Below are 17,500 nucleotides of genomic sequence, written 5' to 3'. Positions count from 1 at the left end.
GTATTCATGTTGTTGTGGAGACAAATTATATTTAAACAAAATACTTTTAAAAGGTACAATGCAGCCGTAAAAATAAAATAAAATCAGATGTGAAAATGGTGCATTTCTAAGTTTTGTAGAAAAAATATGAAGTTAAAAAGTTCTACCTGATGACATCATCAAAAGTTGAATCATTTTAAAAGCAGTGATTTTTCAAACACAATTAGATTGTCAGTGGTGTGGGGAGCAATAAAATGCCCTCTACTGGGCTAGAAACTCATTGCAGGTTTTGAAAATCACCGTTTTTAAAGAGTTTTTTTCTCATTTTTTTAAACTACAGATCATAGAAATGTGAAAGGTGCTGTTTTCAGAAATATAGATACTGTTTTGGTGCTGGAGAGGATGAATATGAGGTTGAAAAGTGCAGGACTTGCCTTTTAACACTAGAATCAGTCCTGCTCCCTGACTTTTAACACTAGAATCAGACCTGCTCCCTGACTTTTAACACTAGAATCAGTCCTGCTCCCTGACTTTTAACACTAGAATCAGACCTGCTCCCTGACTTTTAACACTAGAATCAGTCCTGCTCCCTGACTTTTAACACTAGAATCAGACCTGCTCCCTGACTTTTAACACTAGAATCAGTCCTGCTCCCTGACTTTTAACACTAGAATCAGACCTGCTCCCTGACTTTTAACACTAGAATCAGACCTGCTCCCTGACTTTTAACACTAGAATCAGACCTGCTCCCTGACTTTTAACACTAGAATCAGTCCTGCTCCCTGACTTTTAACACTAGAATCAGACCTGCTCCCTGACTTTTAACACTAGAATCAGACCTGCTCCCTGACTTTTAACACTAGAATCAGTCCTGCTCCCTGACTTTTAACACTAGAATCAGTCCTGCTCCCTGACTTTTAACACTAGAATCAGTCCTGCTCCCTGACTTTTAACACTAGAATCAGTCCTGCTCCCTGACTTTTAACACTAGAATCAGACCTGCTCCCTGACTTTTAACACTAGAATCAGTCCTGCTCCCTGACTTTAACACTAGAATCAGACCTGCTCCCTGACTTTTAACACTAGAATCAGTCCTGCTCCCTGACTTTTAACACTAGAATCAGTCCTGCTCCCTGACTTTTAACACTAGAATCAGTCCTGCTCCCTGACTTTTAACACTAGAATCAGTCCTGCTCCCTGACTTTTAACACTAGAATCAGTCCTGCTGTCACAGGATCCAACGAAAGTGGCGCCCCTCCTCGGTCGGGCGGCGCTCGGCCTATTAGCTGCCACCGATCGTGGTTTCTGTGTCTTTTAGTTTTGTCTGTCTGTTCCGCACCTGTTTTGTGTCTGTCATTAGTGGGGGCTTATTTAGTGTGTGTTTTCAGTTGGGGTTTTGTGCGGGATTGTTGATTGTCCACTCAGGACGGTGGTCCGTGTTTTATTACGGGTTTGTTTCTGACAGTTTCACGAAGAGAGGATTTACCGGGCTGTGCCCCGTGCCTTTTTGTGCCGCTCATATATATATTTTGTTCGCAATATTGGGATACCTGCCGCCTCTACACTCTAACCACTAGGCTACCTGCCGTCCTTCCACTCTAACCACTAGGCTACCTGCCGTCCTTCCACTCTAACCACTAGGCTACCTGCCGTCCCTCCACTCTAACCACTAGGCTACCTGCCACCCCTCCACTCTAACCACTAGGCTACCTGCCGCCCCTCCACTCTAACCACTAGGCTACCTGCCGTCCCTCCACTCTAACCACTAGACTACCTGCCGCCTCTACACTCTAACCACTAGGCTACCTGCCGCCCCTCCACTCTAACCACTAGGCTACCTGCCCCCCCTACACTCTAACCACTAGGCTACCTGCCCCCCCTCCACTCTAACCACTAGACTACCTGCCACCCCTCCACTCTAACCACTAGGCTACCTGCCGCCCCTCCACTCTAACCACTAGGCTACCTGCCGTCCCTCCACTCTAACCACTAGGCTACCTGCCGCCTCTACACTCTAACCACTAGGCTACCTGCCGCCTCTACACTCTAACCACTAGGCTACCTGCCGCCCCTCCACTCTAACCACTAGGCTACCTGCCGCCCCTCCACTCTAACCACTAGGCTACCTGCCGTCCCTCCACTCTAACCACTAGGCTACCTGCCGCCTCTACACTCTAACCACTAGGCTACCTGCCGCCTCTACACTCTAACCACTAGGCTACCTGCCGCCTCTACACTCTAACCACTAGGCTACCTGCCGCCTCTACACTCTAACCACTAGGCTACCTGCCGCCTCTACACTCTAACCACTAGGCTACCTGCCGCCTCTACACTCTAACCACTAGGCTACCTGCCGCCCCTCCACTCTAACCACTAGGCTACCTGCCGCCCCCAAATGAGGCCTAACTGAATGATAAGAAGGATGAAGGGGTTGATGTAATGTAGAAAGACAATAGTGTAATGATGAGTTTGTGTTCTGCCTATTTATCAGCAGCAAATCATTTGACCACACCCCCTTGTGGGTTAATAATATTCTCTTTTATGTTTTACTTTCCACAAATAAACTGTTGTGGGTCTGTTTTATTGACTGTAACTCGAACACTAATCACATGTATTGTAAGGAAATGAACACATGCTATGAGTTACAGTAGGCCTTTAGAGTGATGTAAAACATGTCCTGGACTCTGTCCAAGTTAATGAGCGGGAAACAAATGATAATAGTCAACCTTCACAGCCGGCCCATCGACACTACTCCTAAACTACACCAAAACTAATTTCACACATGATAAGAGTTATCCTGATCAGCTGGCCCATCGACACTACTCCTAAACTATACCACAACTAATTTCACACATGATAATAGTCAACCTTCACAGCCGGCCCATCGACACTACTCCTAAACTACACCAAAACTAATATCACACATGATAAGAGTTATCCTGATCAGCTGGCCCATCGACACTACTCCTAAACTATACCACAACTAATTTCACACATGATAAGAGTTATCCTGATCAGCTGGCCCATCGACACTACTCCTAAACTGTACCAAAACTAATTTCACACATGATAAGAGTTATCCTGATCAGCTGGCCCATCGACACTACTCCTAAACTGTACCAAAACTAATTTCACACATGATAAGAGTTATCCTGATCAGCTGGCCCATCGACACTACTCCTAAACTATACCAAAACTAATTTCACACATGATAAGAGTTATCCTGATCAGCTGGCCCATCGACACTACTCCTAAACTGTACCAAAACTAATTTCACACATGAAAATAGTTAGCCTGTAGACAAGGTTACGTTTACAATAATCTGATGAGTGACAATATTAGGCCTATCAGTTGTAATATTGAACATGAAGAGATGTGAGCATCTTGTAATTGACAGATGCAGTGAAAGGAGCATCTCTTTATCAAATCCTCCTTCAGAGTCACATGCAGGTAAAACATTGTGTTTCTATATAATACTGTATCTGAAAGAGCAGATTCTGCAGGTAACACATTGTGATTTCTATATAATACTGTATCTGAAAGAGCAGATTCTGCAGGTTAAACATTGTGTTTCTATATAGTACTGTATCTGAAAGAGCAGATTCTGCAGGTAACACATTGTGTTTCTATATAATACTGTATCTGAAAGAGCAGATTCTGCAGTTTTCTTGACACTTACCTTTATCAAATAACTCTCAACATTCAAGAGGTGCAGCTTTATTTCCAAAGTTCAATTTTTCTTCAACAATATCCGTGTTGTCCATGTTTTAATCACAGCAGCAGCATTGATCTGGCAACTAAGCAAAAACTATTAACATAATCAAATTAAAATCTGCTATTCTGTCGTCAATGGATGAACGGCCAATAGAAACCAGATAGAAACTGATAGTGGTGCATGTGACCTCAGTTCTGGTTAGCTGCAGATGTCCAAACCAACTTGCTCAAGGTCTTTCCATGTCTGGGGAAAGATGAAACCAGGCCAGCGGGTGACTGTCTGAGACTGTCTGAGACTGTGGTTTTGAGTCACGTGGAGCCTTACATGTACAAAGGCAGAATTGTGACCATGGACAGCTTCTTCACATCAATTCCCTGTCAGACAAGTTGATTGCAAAGAAGACTAGCCTGCTATGAACAGTGAACACACAAAGTTGACTAGCCTAGCCAGGTCATTATAGTATATACAGTATCTCTACCATATACAGACACCAACTACTATCCCCTTCTATTATGTTACTTTCACATTAGATGGCAAGACTCTGTAAATGGTACTAATACGGTACTTGCTGCTGGACTGTTGCAGTGTTCTACAATGTGCTCGACATGGCTGCTATCAACACGTGTTGTACAAGCAATGCCTTGTCAAGACAGTCAGCAGGAGAGATTTCATGATGGATCTGGCATGTGAGCTTTGTGAGAACCACATGAACGCAGAGAAAGAAGCTACAGTCACCAAGCAGGCAGCAGGTCCTGCTCTCCCTTTTCCCCCAGGCACCACATCTCCCTCGGGGGAGAAAGAAGCTACAGTCACCAAGCAGGAAGCAGGTCCTGTTCTCCCTTTTCCCCCAGGCACCACATCTCCCTCGGGGGAGAAAGAAGCTACAGTCACCAAGCAGGAAGCAGGTCCTGTTCTCCCTTTTCCCCCAGGCACCACATCTCCCTCGGGGGAGAAAGAAGCTACAGTCACCAAGCAGGAAGCAGGTCCTGTTCTCCCTTTTCCCCCAGGCACCACATCTCCCTCGGGGGAGAAAGAAGCTACAGTCACCAAGCAGGCAGCAGGTCCTGTTCTCCCTTTCCCCCAGGCACCACATCTCCCTCGGGGGAGAAAGAAGACACAATGTCAAGTCGGCAGGTGCCCACCGAACAAGGCCAATGAAAACCGATTAGATTTGTTTGTGGACGCGAAGCATAAAGAGAAGATGGGATTGATTCACGTGTAAAGGCGCGGTACAGTGTCTGATACAATCAACAAATTATTGTTTTAATATCTTGTCATCAATATATTTCCACAAATATTTATTTATGAAATTCATCTTTTACAATTGTTCCCTGGTGCTTTTGATTAGGAATACAGCAAATCGTTTCACCAGCGGACCTGGCTGGTATTATTATTATTATAGATTTTTTTGTTTCTAATTTGTCAAAAGAAACTGTAAATTGACTTTATTAATTACTATAACTCCATTACTAATCGAATCTACAAATACAGTTGATCAAATGGATTCCACTGTAGTGTTTTAATGTCAGGGAAATAGGCTGTAGGACAATTTTATTTTCTACTTTGTAGAATTAACAATTGTTGTTATTTTATTTATATATTTCCACTCATATTTCTTCATGTAATTTATCCTTTACAATAGTTTATACACTATGTATCAAGTGTTTATTTAACAAACCATGTTTTCACACCTTGCACCTTGCTGGTTGATATGCATCTGATGCATATGCTAAAGTGGAGGCCTGGCAACTTCCTCTAGCGGGGACGTATATGCTGATAGACCAGGTGGTTCTAGTGTTAAGGACTGGTAGATGGGTGTTCTGATAGGCTGATAGACCAGGTGGTTCTAGTGTTAAGGACTGGTAGATGGGTGTTCTGATAGGCTGATAGACCAGGTGGTTCTAGTGTTAAGGACTGGTAGATGGGTGTTCTGATAGGCTGATAGACCAGGTGGTTCTAGTGTTAAGGACTGGTAGATGGGTGTTCTGATAGGCTGATAGACCAGGTGGTTCTAGTGTTAAGGACTGGTAGATGGGTGTTCTGATAGGCTGATAGACCAGGTGGTTCTAGTGTTAATTAATGACTGGTAGATGGGTGTTCTGATAGGCTGATAGACCAGGTGGTTCTAGTGTTAAGGACTGGTAGATGGGTGTTCTGATAGGCTGATAGACCAGGTGGTTCTAGTGTTAAGGACTGGTAGATGGGTGTTCTGATAGGCTGAAAGACCAGGTGGTTCTAGTGTTAAGGACTGGTAGATGGGTGTTCTGATAGGCTGATAGACCAGGTGGTTCTAGTGTTAAGGACTGGTAGATGGGTGTTCTAATAGGCTGAAAGACCAGGTGGTTCTAGTGTTAAGGACTGGTAGATGGGTGTTCTGATAGGCTGATAGACCAGGTGGTTCTAGTGTTAATTAAGGACTGGTAGATGGGTGTTGACCATTCACTCATGCTGACCGGCTCCAGTACTTTGTTCTTGACTAAAGCCTCCAAGTCAGCCTAGACTTTTGGTCTGATAGCAGAAGCTACAGGTCCTGCTTTCAGAACCTTTGGTTTGCTGTCTGGCTTAATGCCAAGCTTCCCTGTGATGTCGTTCATACAACCCTGCTGTCCATTAAATCTGTCTGTTTCTTTAAGATGGCAGGTAGGTCTGTGTCTCCACGTGTCATTGTCTGCACTGATGGCCAGTCCAGTGTGATTTTCTCCAACTATGAACATCCCAGTAGTGATGTATAGTCTCCTTTCAGGAGGTAGAGTGGCAGCTTTCAGTTTGTCTGTATACCTGAACTGTGACATCAGTGATGTCTCTCAAGGTGACAGATTCACCTGTGTAAGTCTTTAACACGAGGTGCGCTGGTTGAAGTGGAAGGTGTTTCAGTGTGATTTCCTGGTCTGATGAGTCACTCACCTCAGTGTTCTCTTACTCAATAGTGTGAACATGTTTCTTGTTTCCCGTTTTGCATTTTCTGTTCTCTTTTTGTTTCTAGAGGATTTGTCAAGTGTGTATTTTTTTACCACAGGCTGGACAATCCATGTCCTTACACCAGCATGTAGAATCCTGACATCCCTTTATACCACAGGCTGGACAATCCATGTCCTTACACCAGCATGTAGAATCCTGACATCCCTTTATACCACAGGCTGGACAATCCATGTCCTTACACCAGCATGTAGAATCCTGACACCCCTTTATACCACAGGCTGGACAATCCATGTCCTTACACCAGCATGTAGAATCCTGACACCCCTTTATACCACAGGCTGGACAATCCATGTCCTTACACCAACATGTAGAATCCTGACATCCCTTTATACCACAGGCTGGACAATCCATGTCCTTACACCAGCATGTAGAATCCTGACATCCCTTTATACCACAGGCTGGACAATCCATGTCCTTACACCAGCATGTAGAATCCTGACATCCCTTTATACCACAGGCTGGACAATCCATGTCCTTACACCAGCATGTAGAATCCTGACATCCCTTTATACCACAGGCTGGACAATCCATGTCCTTACACCAGCATGTAGAATCCTGACACCCCTTTATACCACAGGCTGGACAATCCATGTCCTTACACCAGCATGTAGAAGAAGCCTGATGTCCCACCTTGCCACAGTGGAAGCATGTGACTTGATTTTCCTGTCTCTGATTTTCAGTTGAAACTCTGCGCACTTTTCCTTTTTTTGTGATCAACTTTTTTATTTATTATAAAGGAACACAGACAAGAACAAATAGCAGCAGGAATGGTTATACAGCTAGAGACACAATACTGTTAAAATATATATCAGAACAAATAGCAGCAGGAATGGTTATACAGCTAGAGACACAATACTGTTAAAATATATATCAGAATAAATAGCAGCAGGAATGGTTATACAGCTAGACACAATACTGTTAATATATATATCAGAACTAATAGCAGCAGGAATGGTTATACAGCTAGAGACACAATACTGTTAAAATATATATCAGAATAAATAGCAGCAGGAATGGTTATACAGCTAGAGACACAATACTGTTAAAATATATATCAGAACTAATAGCAGCAGGAATGGTTATACAGCTAGAGACACAATACTGTTAAAATATATATCAGAACTAATAGCAGCAGGAATGGTTATACAGCTAGAGAAACAATACTGTTAAAATATATATATCAGAACTAATAGCAGCAGGAATGGTTATACAGCTAGAGACACAATACTGTTAATATATATATCAGAACTAATAGCAGCAGGAATGGTTATACAGCTGGAGACACAATACTGTTAAAATATATATCAGAACTAATAGCAGCAGGAATGGTTATACAGCTAGAGACACAATACTGTTAATATATATATCAGAACTAATAGCAGCAGGAATGGTTATACAGCTGGAGACACAATACTGTTAAAATATATATCAGAACTAATAGCAGCAGGAATGGTTATACAGCTAGAGACACAATACTGTTAATATATATATCAGAACTAATAGCAGCAGGAATGGTTATACAGCTAGAGACACAATACTGTTCAAATATAAATATCAGTATATTATGTAAACCAGGTATTGCAGGTAAATACAATTATAATTAACCACATATAAAATCACTCACCTGAGCTGCATCAACCCCTCCTGGGACCACCCCAACCCACCCTCCATCCCCTCCTGGGACCACCCCACCCCCTCCTGGGACCACCCCATCCCACCCTCCAACCCCTCCTGGGACCACCCCAACCCCTCCTGGGACCACCCCAACCCCCCCTCCAACCCCTCCTGGGACCACCCCAACCCACCCTCCATCCTCTCCTGGGACCACCCCAACCCACCCTCCAACCCCTCCTGGTACCACCCCAACCCACCCTCCAACCCCTCCTGGGACCACCCCAACCCACCCTCCATCCCCTCCTGGGACCACCCCAACCCACCCTCCTACACCTCCTGGGACCAACCCAACCCACCCTCCAACACCTCCTGGGACAGATTTTGACTCATATTGACTGATAAGACTGAGCTATTTAAAAACACTTTTTCAACATTTCAAGATAGCAGTTAGTTCAGTTTGATCTTATTAAAGACAGCTGTATCATTTTTTTATTCATTTTGACATATTGTTTGGGACCACTTTTTTTGCTCTGTTTGAAGGCTGTCAGCTTCTTCTCAGGAAGAGAATCCCTTAGCCTTTCGACTAATTTTGGGTTAGTTCGACTCATTTTGGGTTAGTTCTCTCAAGAAGAACTAACCCATCTCAACATGACAGAAAGTAAGACAGGAGAACCTATTTCAACATGACGGAGAGTAAGACAGGAGAACCTATTTCAACATGACGGAGAGTAAGTCAGGAGTCCCTGACCTTATCTTCTCTCAAGAAGATGTCTGGTAGGCCCATTTAAATACCTTTTTTGGACATTTCAAGAGCCGTCCGCCAGTCCGGAGCCGCCAGAGCCGCCCGCCAGTCCAGAGCCGCCCGCCAGTCCGGAGCTGCCCGCCAGTCCAGAGCCGCCCGCCAGTCCAGAGCCGCCAGAGCCGCCCGCCAGTCCAGAGCCACCTAAGTGGGCGAAGCCTAGGGTGGAGCGGAGTCCACGTCCCGAACCTAAGCCACCTCCAGTATAGGTGGGTTGGGGAGGGGGGGTGTAGCACTAGTGCCGTCGTTGACGGCAGCCACCCTCCCTTCCCTCCCTTTTTGTTTAGGGGGTATTTGGGTTTTGTTTTTGTTCTTGTTTTGGGGGGGATTTTGGTTTTTCTTTTTAGGTGCATTCTGGGGTCTGCACCTTTAGGGGGGGTACTGTCACGTCCTGACCAGCAGAGGGAGTAATTGTATTATATTTGGTCAGGACGTGGCAGAGGGGTATTTGTTTCATATGGTTCGGGTTGTGTGTGTTATTTAAGGGGTGTTTGATTTATGTAGTCTGGGGTTTAAGTTTTGTTCTAGTGTTGGTGTCACGTCCTGACCAGCAGATGGAGCTATTGTTTTAGTTTTGGGGTCAGGACGTGGCAGTTTTGTGTATGAGAATGTTTGTATTGTTGATTGGGACTTCCAATTGAAGGCAGGTGTGTTGAGTTGCCGTTGATTGGAAGTCCTATATAGGTGTGTGTGTTTTTCTTTGGGGTTGTGGGTGGTTGTTCTTGCACTGCGTTTTTGTATGCCTGTAAGACTGTCCCTGTTGTGTTTATTGTTTTTTCAGCGGATGCTTTACTCGTTTTTTTTAAATTAAAATATGAGCATCCATATTCCCGCTGCGCCTTGGTCCTCCTTTCAACAGCACGAAGGATTTTGTGACAGAACCACCCACCAAAGGACCAAGCAGCAGAAGAGGAGGAAGCCACTGGAGAAAAAAATGGAGGAATGGACCTGGCAGGACGAAAGACAATTCTGGGAGGACAAGTTAAGGGAGCTAAGGGAACCTGAGAGGCAGCCCCAAGATTTTTTTTTGGGGGGGGCACACGAGTAGTTTGGCCAGGCCAGGGAAGAGCCGTAAGCCAGCTACCCGTGACTACAGGGAGGTGCGTATGAGGTGGAGGGCGCCATGTTACGCTGAGGTACGCACCATCTCGCCTATACGGACGCACAGCCCAGTCCGCCCGGTACCAGCGCCCCGCAGGTGCCAGGGCAAGGTGAGCATCGAGCGGAAGGGGTGAAGCCAACCCTGCACTCAAGACCACCAGTGCGCCCTTTCGGTCCGGTGTTTCCCGCTAGACGCACTAGCATGGAGGTGCGTGTCTCCAGGCTGGCACGTCCAGTACCAGCCCCACGCATCAGGAGTCTAGTGCGTCAGCCCAGTCTCGCCAGGCGTAAGTCGCCAGAGCTGCCCGCAAGTCAACAGTCACCAGAGCTGCCCGCCAGTCAACAGTCACCAGAGCTGCCCGCCAGTCAACAGTCACCAGAGCTGCCCGCAAGTCAACAGTCACCAGAGCTGCCCGCCAGTCAACAGTCGCCAGAGCTGCCCGCCAGTCAACAGTCGCCAGAGCTGCCCGCCAGTCAACAGTCACCAGAGCTGCCCGCCAGTCGTACGTCGCCAGAGCTGCCCGCCAGTCGTACGTCGCCAGAGCTGCCCGCCAGTCGTACGTCACCAGAGCTGCCCGCCAGTCGTACGTCACCAGAGCTGCCCGCCAGTCAGGAGTCACCAGAGCTGCCCGCTAGTCAGGAGCCGCCAGAGCCGCCCGCTAGTCAGAAGCTGCCAGAGCCGACTGCCCGGTTCTGCCAGAGTGGCCCGACTGCCCGGTTCTGCCAGAGTGGCCCGACTGCCCGGTTCTGCCAGAGTGGCCAGACTGCCCGGTTCTGCCAGAGTGGCCCGACTGCCCGGTTCTGCCAGAGGTGTCCGCCTGCCCGGATCTGTCAGGGTGCCCTGCCTGCCCTCCGGCCCAGCCCGAGTGGCCCTCCTGTCCTCCGGCCCAGCCCGAGTGGCCCTCCTGTCCTCCGGCCCAGCCCGACTGGCCCTCCTGCCCCCCGGCCCAGCCCGAGTGGCCCTCCTGCCCCCCGGCCCAGCCCGAGTGGCCCTCCTGCCCTCCGGCCCAGCCCGAGTGGCCCTCCTGCCCTCCGGCCCAGCCCGAGTGGCCCTCCTGTCCTCCGGCCCAGCCCGAGTGGCCCTCCTGTCCTCCGGCCCAGCCCGAGTGGTCCTCCTGTCCTCCGGCCCAGCCCGAGTGGCCCGCATGTCTTCCGACCCAGCCCGAGTGGTCGGTCTGCCAGGGTCAGCCCGAGTGGCCCGTCTGCAGCTATCGGCGCCACCAAAGTGGGCGACGCCGAAGGTGGAGCGAGGTCCACGTCCTGCACCTGAGCCACCTCCAGGATAGGTGGGTTGGGGAGGGAGGGTGTAGCACAGTGCCGTCGGTGACAGCAGCCACCCCCCTTCCCTCCCTTATTGTTTAGGGGTTATTGTTTATGGGTTTTTTGTTGGTGTTTTCTGTTGGTAGGTGCATTCCGGGGTCTGCACCTTTAGGGGGGGGGGGTACTGTCACGTCCTGACCAGCAGATGGAGCTATTGTTTTAGTTTTGGGGTCAGGACGTGGCAGTTTTGTGTATGAGAATGTTTGTATTGTTGATTGGGACTTCCAATTGAAGGCAGGTGTGTTGAGTTGCCTTTGATTGGAAGTCCTATATAGGTGTGTGTGTTTTTCTTTGGGGTTGTGGGTGGTTGTTCTTGCACTGCGTTTTTGTATGCCTGTAAGACTGTCCCTGTTGTGTTTATTGTTTTTTCAGTGGATGCTTTACTCCTTTTTTAAAAATTAAAATATGAGCATCCATATTCCCGCTGCGCCTTGGTCCTCCTTTCAACAGCACGATGGATTTTGTGACAGTTGGTTTTCTATGGTTTATCTAGTTGTTCTGTTTCTTTGTTAGTCTGTGTGGCTCCCGATCAGGAACAGCTGTATGTCGTTGTTCCTGATTGGGAGTCATGTATTAGGAGTGTGTTTTCACCTGGGGTTTGTGGGTTGTTGATTTTGCACTGCTGTATGTAAGTCCAAAAAATGACAAACCGACAGACAGGCTTTCTTGTTTTCCGTGTTCATTTTATTCTAATTAAATAGAAGAATGAGCATTCCCATCTGCGTTTTGTCATCCATTCACCACGACAGCCATTACAACATGAGACAGGGAGAAGCAATGTAAAATCAATAATGAAATTGTTTCCACAATTAACATGCTTTTTCTTGTTTCAAGTATGTTTTATTATGAAAAGTACAATATAACCATATATACTTGTACAACTATGGAGCGTATGTCCACATATAATTGTACAATTTGTTTTTCCAACATAAAAGACAAGAAATGATCACATTGGTATTTTAACAGTGTTATTGTAAGAGTTTAAATGTTTAAACAGAGGATACATCTAAAACAGGATAAAACAAGTGCAGTATGTTGTGAGAATGTTACTTTAACGTCGACTCATAACGTCACACTATAACTTCATGGGAGTCTTGTGGAAAGACTGCATGTTGTTTTGGGTGGATTGAGTGACGTCTTCATCAACATTTTGCAGAATATTCCGGTAATATTTTCACCTCTTGTCGGCTGCAGACATTCATAAGGAGTTCCAGTAGTTTATTTGTCATTTGCAGGTATTAAAAGTAATACATACATTGTAATTCCTTGTTGGCGCTCTCTCACATACAGGACAGTACATACCAGAGGAGGCTGCTGAGGGGAGGACGGCTCATAATAATGTCTGGAACAGAGTGAATGAAATGGAGCACATGGAAACCACGTGTTTGATACCATTCCACTTATTCCACTCCAGCCATTACAAGCCTGTCCTCCCTAAATAAGGTCCCACCAACCTCCTGTGGTACAAACACAAACAGTAAAATATATCATAAAAAATGCAAAGTGGTAAAAGATCAGAAAATATTACAAGCCTGTCATGTGTGTGTGTCCAGTGTGTGTTTGTCCATTGTGTGTGTTCAGTGTGTGTGTGTTCAGTGTGTGTGTGTGTGTGTGTCCAGTGAGTGTGTGTGTGTGTGTCAGTGTTTATGTGTGTCAGTGTGTGTGTGTGTTCAGAGTATGTGTGTGTGTGTCAGTGTTTATGTGTGTCCAGTGTGTGTGTGTGTCCAGTGTGTGTGTGTGTGTGTGTGTGTGTGTGTCCAGTGTGTGTGTGTGTCCAGTGTGTGTCCAGTGTGTGTGTGTGTGTGTGTGTCCAGTGTGTGTGTGTCCAGTGTGTGTGTGTGTGTGTGTCCAGTGAGTGTGTGTCCAGTGTGTGTGTGCCAGTGAGTGTGTGTGTCCAGTGAGTGTGTGTGTCAAGCGTGTGTGTGTGTCAAGCGTGTGTGTGTGTGTGTCCAGTGTGTGTGTGTTTCAGTGTGTGAGTATGTGCCGAGTGTGTGTGTGTGTGTGTGTGTGTCCAGTGTGTGTGTGTGTGTGTCCAGTGTGTGTGTGTGTGTGTGTTCAGTGTGTGTGTGTGTGTGTGTGTGTCCAGTGTGTGTGTCCAGTTTGTGTCCAGTGTGTGTGTGTGTCCAGTGTGTGTGTGTGTGTTCAGTGTGTGTGTGTGTGTCCAGTATGTGTGTGTGTCCAGTTTGTGTTCAGTGTGTGTGTGTGCGTCCAGTGTGTGTGTGTGCGTCCAGTGTGTGTGTTGAGTGTGTGTGTGTTGAGAGTGTGTGTTGAGAGTGTGTGTGTGTGTGAGTGTGTGTGTGTGTCCAGTGTGTGTGTGTCCAGTGTGTGTGTCCAGTGTGTGTGTGTCCAGTGTGTGTGTGTCCAGTGTGTGTGTGTCCAGTGTGTGTGTGTGTGTGTGTCCAGAGTGTGTGTGTGTGTGTGTATCCAGTGTGTGTGTGTATGTGTGTGTGTGTCCTGTGTGTTTGGTGTGTCTAGTGTGTGTGTGTGTGTGTGTGTGTGTGTGTGTGTCCAGTTTGTGTCCAGTGTGTGTGTGTGTGTGTGTGTGTCTGTGTCCAGTGTGTGTGTCTGTGTCCGGTGTGTGTGTGTATGTGTGTATGTGTGTGTGTGTGTGTGTCCGTGTGTGTGTCCGTGTGTGTGTGTGTGTGTGTGTGTGTGTGTCCGTGTGTTTGTCCAGTGTCTGTGTGTGTGTGTGTGTGTGTGTGTGTGTGTGTGTGTGTGTGTGTGTGTGTGTGTGTGTGTGTGTGTGTGTGTGTGTGTGTGTGTGTGTGTGTGTGTGTGTGTGTGTGTGTGTCCAGTTATTATTTCAGGGACACTGAGGATTCATAATAAACCCAAAACCCTGGATAGAGGGGCTCAGTGAATGTGGAGGTGAATGTGATCAGGTGGGTCAGTGTGTCAGAGGAGGCTCTATAGAAGGACAGAGTGCCGGCTGACCAGTCCAGATACACTCCTACTCTGTGGGAGCTGGAGGAGGGGACGTCTATGGTAGTGGAGTTATTATTATGCCAGGCAATGTAACTGCTGTCATAGCAGAACAGACTCCAGGACTTGTCATTCCATCCAAGCCAACAGTCCTCACCCCTTCCTCTCCTGCTGATTCCTTTATATGTCACTCCTATATCAGCCCCCCCACTCCACTCCACCTCCCAGTAACAGCGCCCAGTCAGACCCTCTCTACACAGCACCTGTCTACAGCCCTTAAATCTCTCTGGGTGATCAGGATACGGCTGCTCCTCTGTCCTACATGTCACCTTTCTGTTCTCCTCAGACAGAGAGAGGAGTCTGTTTACTGTGTTTAGGTCCAGTGTGAGATCACAGACATCTGATGGATGAAACCAGACAAAATATTAGAAATCATCATCATTCACATTAGAATGTTAACTCACTTTTCACTAATTCATTTAATGTAGATGTTTCTAGGTATCAAAAGGAGAAGTTAAGGTAACTTGAGACTTGTTGAATGATCATATGTTATACTGTATGGTAATATAAAACACACTTATTCACATTAATTACACACACACACACACACACACACACACACACACACAGCAACTCTTTGTAAACGTTGGTGTCCCTGATTTGTGCTTCTGTAGAACTACAGATGATATTTAATATGACCAAGTCAGTAATGATGGTGGTCTTTGACTTAACTTGAATTAAGACTTATTCTTAGTCATATTCTTCACAGCAGTCAACACTCACATTTTCTAAGTCCAGGTTTCATTCTGTTCTCTCCACCATGTTCCACACTGTAGCGGTAAGCAGAAAAACAGACAGTCATTGAGGGATACACCTGAACTCACACTCACACACACACACACACACACACACACACACACACACACACACACACACACACACACACTCACACACTCACACTCACACACTCACACTCACACAAACTGGACACAAACACACACACACTGGACACAAACACACACACACTGGACACACACACACACACACACAAACTGGACAAAAAGACACACAGGACACACACACACACACACGGTCAAGCGTGGTAAGAACATTTTCAGTGTTTGTGTCCAGTGTGTGTGTCCAGTAAGTGTGTGTCCAGTGTGTGTGTCCAGTGTGTGTGTATGTGTCCAGTGTGTGTGTGTGTGTGTCCTGTGTGTGTGTGTGTCCTGTGTGTGTGTGTGTGTGTGTGTGTCCTGTGTGTGTGTGTGTGTGTCCTGTGTGTCCTGTGTGTCCTGTGTGTCCTGTGTGTGTGTGTCCTGTGTGTCCTGTCTGTCCTGTGTGTGTGTGTGTGTCCTGTGTGTGTATGTGTGTCCTGTGTGTGTGTGTGTGTGTGTGTCCTGTGTGTGTGTGTGTGTGTGTCCTGTGTGTGTGTGTGTGTCCGTCCTGTGTGTGTGTGTCCGTCCTGTGTGTGTGTGTCCGTCCTGTGTGTGTCCGTCCTGTGTGTGTCCGTCCTGTGTGTGTCCGTCCTGTGTGTGTGTGTGTGTGTGTGTCCGTCCTGTGTGTGTCCTGTGTGTGTGTGTGTGTGTCCGTCCTGTGTGTGTCCCGTGTGTGTGTGTGTGTCCCGTGTGTGTGTGTGTGTCCCGTGTGTGTGTGTGCTGTGTGTGTGTGTGTCCTGTGTGTGTGTGTGCTGTGTGTGTGTGTGTCCTGTGTGTGTGTGTGTGTGTGTGTCCTGTGTGTGTCCTGTGTATGTCATGTGTGTGTGTGTGTGTGTCCTGTGAGTGTGTGTGTGTGTGTCCTGTGAGTGTGTGTGTCCTGTGAGTGTGTGTGTCCTGTGAGTGTGTGTGTGTCCTGTGAGTGTGTGTGTGTGTGTCCTGTGTGAGTCCTGTGTGTGCGTGTGTGTGTGTGTCCTTGTGTGTGTGTGTCCGTCCTGTGTGTGTGTGTGTCCCCTGTGTGTGTGTGTGTCCCCTGTGTGTGTCCGTCCTGTGTGTGTGTGTGTGTCCGTCTTGTGTGTGTCCTGTGTGTGTCTGTGTGTGTGTGTGTGTGTCCCGTGTGTGTCCCGTGTGTGTGTGTGTGTGTGTGTCCCGTGTGTGTCCCGTGTGTGTGTGTGTGTGTGTCCTGTGTGTGTGTGTGTCCTGTGTGTCCTGTGTGTGTGTGTGTGTCCTGTGTGAGTCCTGTGTGTGTGTGTCATGTGAGTGTGTGTGTGTGTGTCCTGTGAGTGTGTGTGTGTCCTGTGTGTGTGTGTGTGTCCTGTGTGTGTGTGTGTGTGTCCTGTGTGAGTGTCCTGTGTGTGTGTGTCCTGTGTGTGTGTCCTGTGTGTGTGTCCTGTGTGTGTGTGTGTGTGTCCTGTGTGTGTGTGTGTGTGTGTGTGTGTGTGTGTGTGTGTCCCGTGTGTGTGTGTGTGTGTGTGTGTGTGTCCCGTGTGTGTGTGTCCCGTGTGTGTGTGTGTCCCGTGTGTGTCCCGTGTGTGTGTCCTGTGTGTGTGTGTGTGTGTCCTGTGTGTGTGTGTGTGTGCGTGTGTGTGTGTGTCCTGTGTGTGTGTGTGTCCTGTGAGTGTGTGTGTGTGTGTGTGTGTCCTGTGTGTGTGTGTGTGTGTGTGTGTCCTGTGTGTGTGTGTGTGTGTCCTGTGTGTGTGTGTGTGTGTCCTGTGTGTGTGTGTGTGTGTCCTGTGTGTGTGTGTGTGTGTGTCCTGTGTGTGTGTGTGTGTGTGTCCTGTGTGTGTGTGTGTCCTGTGTGTGTGTGTGTGTGTGTGTGTGTCCTGTGTGTGTGTGTGTGTGTGTGTGTGTGTGTCCTGTGTGTGTGTGTGTGTTTGTGTCCTGTGTGTGTGTGTGTGTTTGTGTCCTGTGTGTGTGTGTGTGTGTGTGTGTCCTGTGTGTGTGTGTGTGTGTGTGTGTGTGTCCTGTGTGTGTGTGTGTGTCCTGTGTGTGTGTGTGTGTGTCCTGTGTGTGTGTGTGTGTGTGTGTGTGTGTGTCCTGTGTGTGTGTCCTGTGTGTGTGTGTGTGTGTCCTGTGTGTGTGTGTGTGTGTGTCCTGTGTGTGTGTGTGTGTGTGTGTGTGTGTGTGTGTGTGTGTGTC

At 47.3% G+C, this 17,500-nt stretch overlaps 1 protein-coding gene and 1 pseudogene across 1 annotated transcript in view; both read right to left on the bottom strand.

Moving 5' to 3' along the window:
- The window catches only part of LOC145875780 (NLR family CARD domain-containing protein 3-like), a 28,315-nt gene extending 20,007 nt beyond the window's left edge, over positions 1-8,308 (bottom strand). Inside the window, exon 1 of the mRNA XM_082971594.1 lies at positions 8,298-8,308. Coding sequence (XP_082827720.1) covers positions 8,298-8,308 — 11 coding nt within the window. The remainder of the gene's footprint in view (positions 1-8,297) is intronic.
- A 3,861-nt stretch (positions 8,309-12,169) lies between these two features.
- Positions 12,170-17,500, bottom strand: part of LOC145875779 (stonustoxin subunit beta pseudogene) — a 9,801-nt pseudogene continuing 4,470 nt past the window's right edge.

This window comes from Salmo salar, unplaced genomic scaffold (assembly GCF_965601325.2).
Source record: "Salmo salar unplaced genomic scaffold, fSalSal1 ptg000357l, whole genome shotgun sequence".
NCBI lineage: Eukaryota > Metazoa > Chordata > Actinopteri > Salmoniformes > Salmonidae > Salmo > Salmo salar.
The sequence above is the reverse complement of the archived record's forward strand: the minus strand, read 5'-3'. Positions and strand labels throughout refer to the sequence as shown.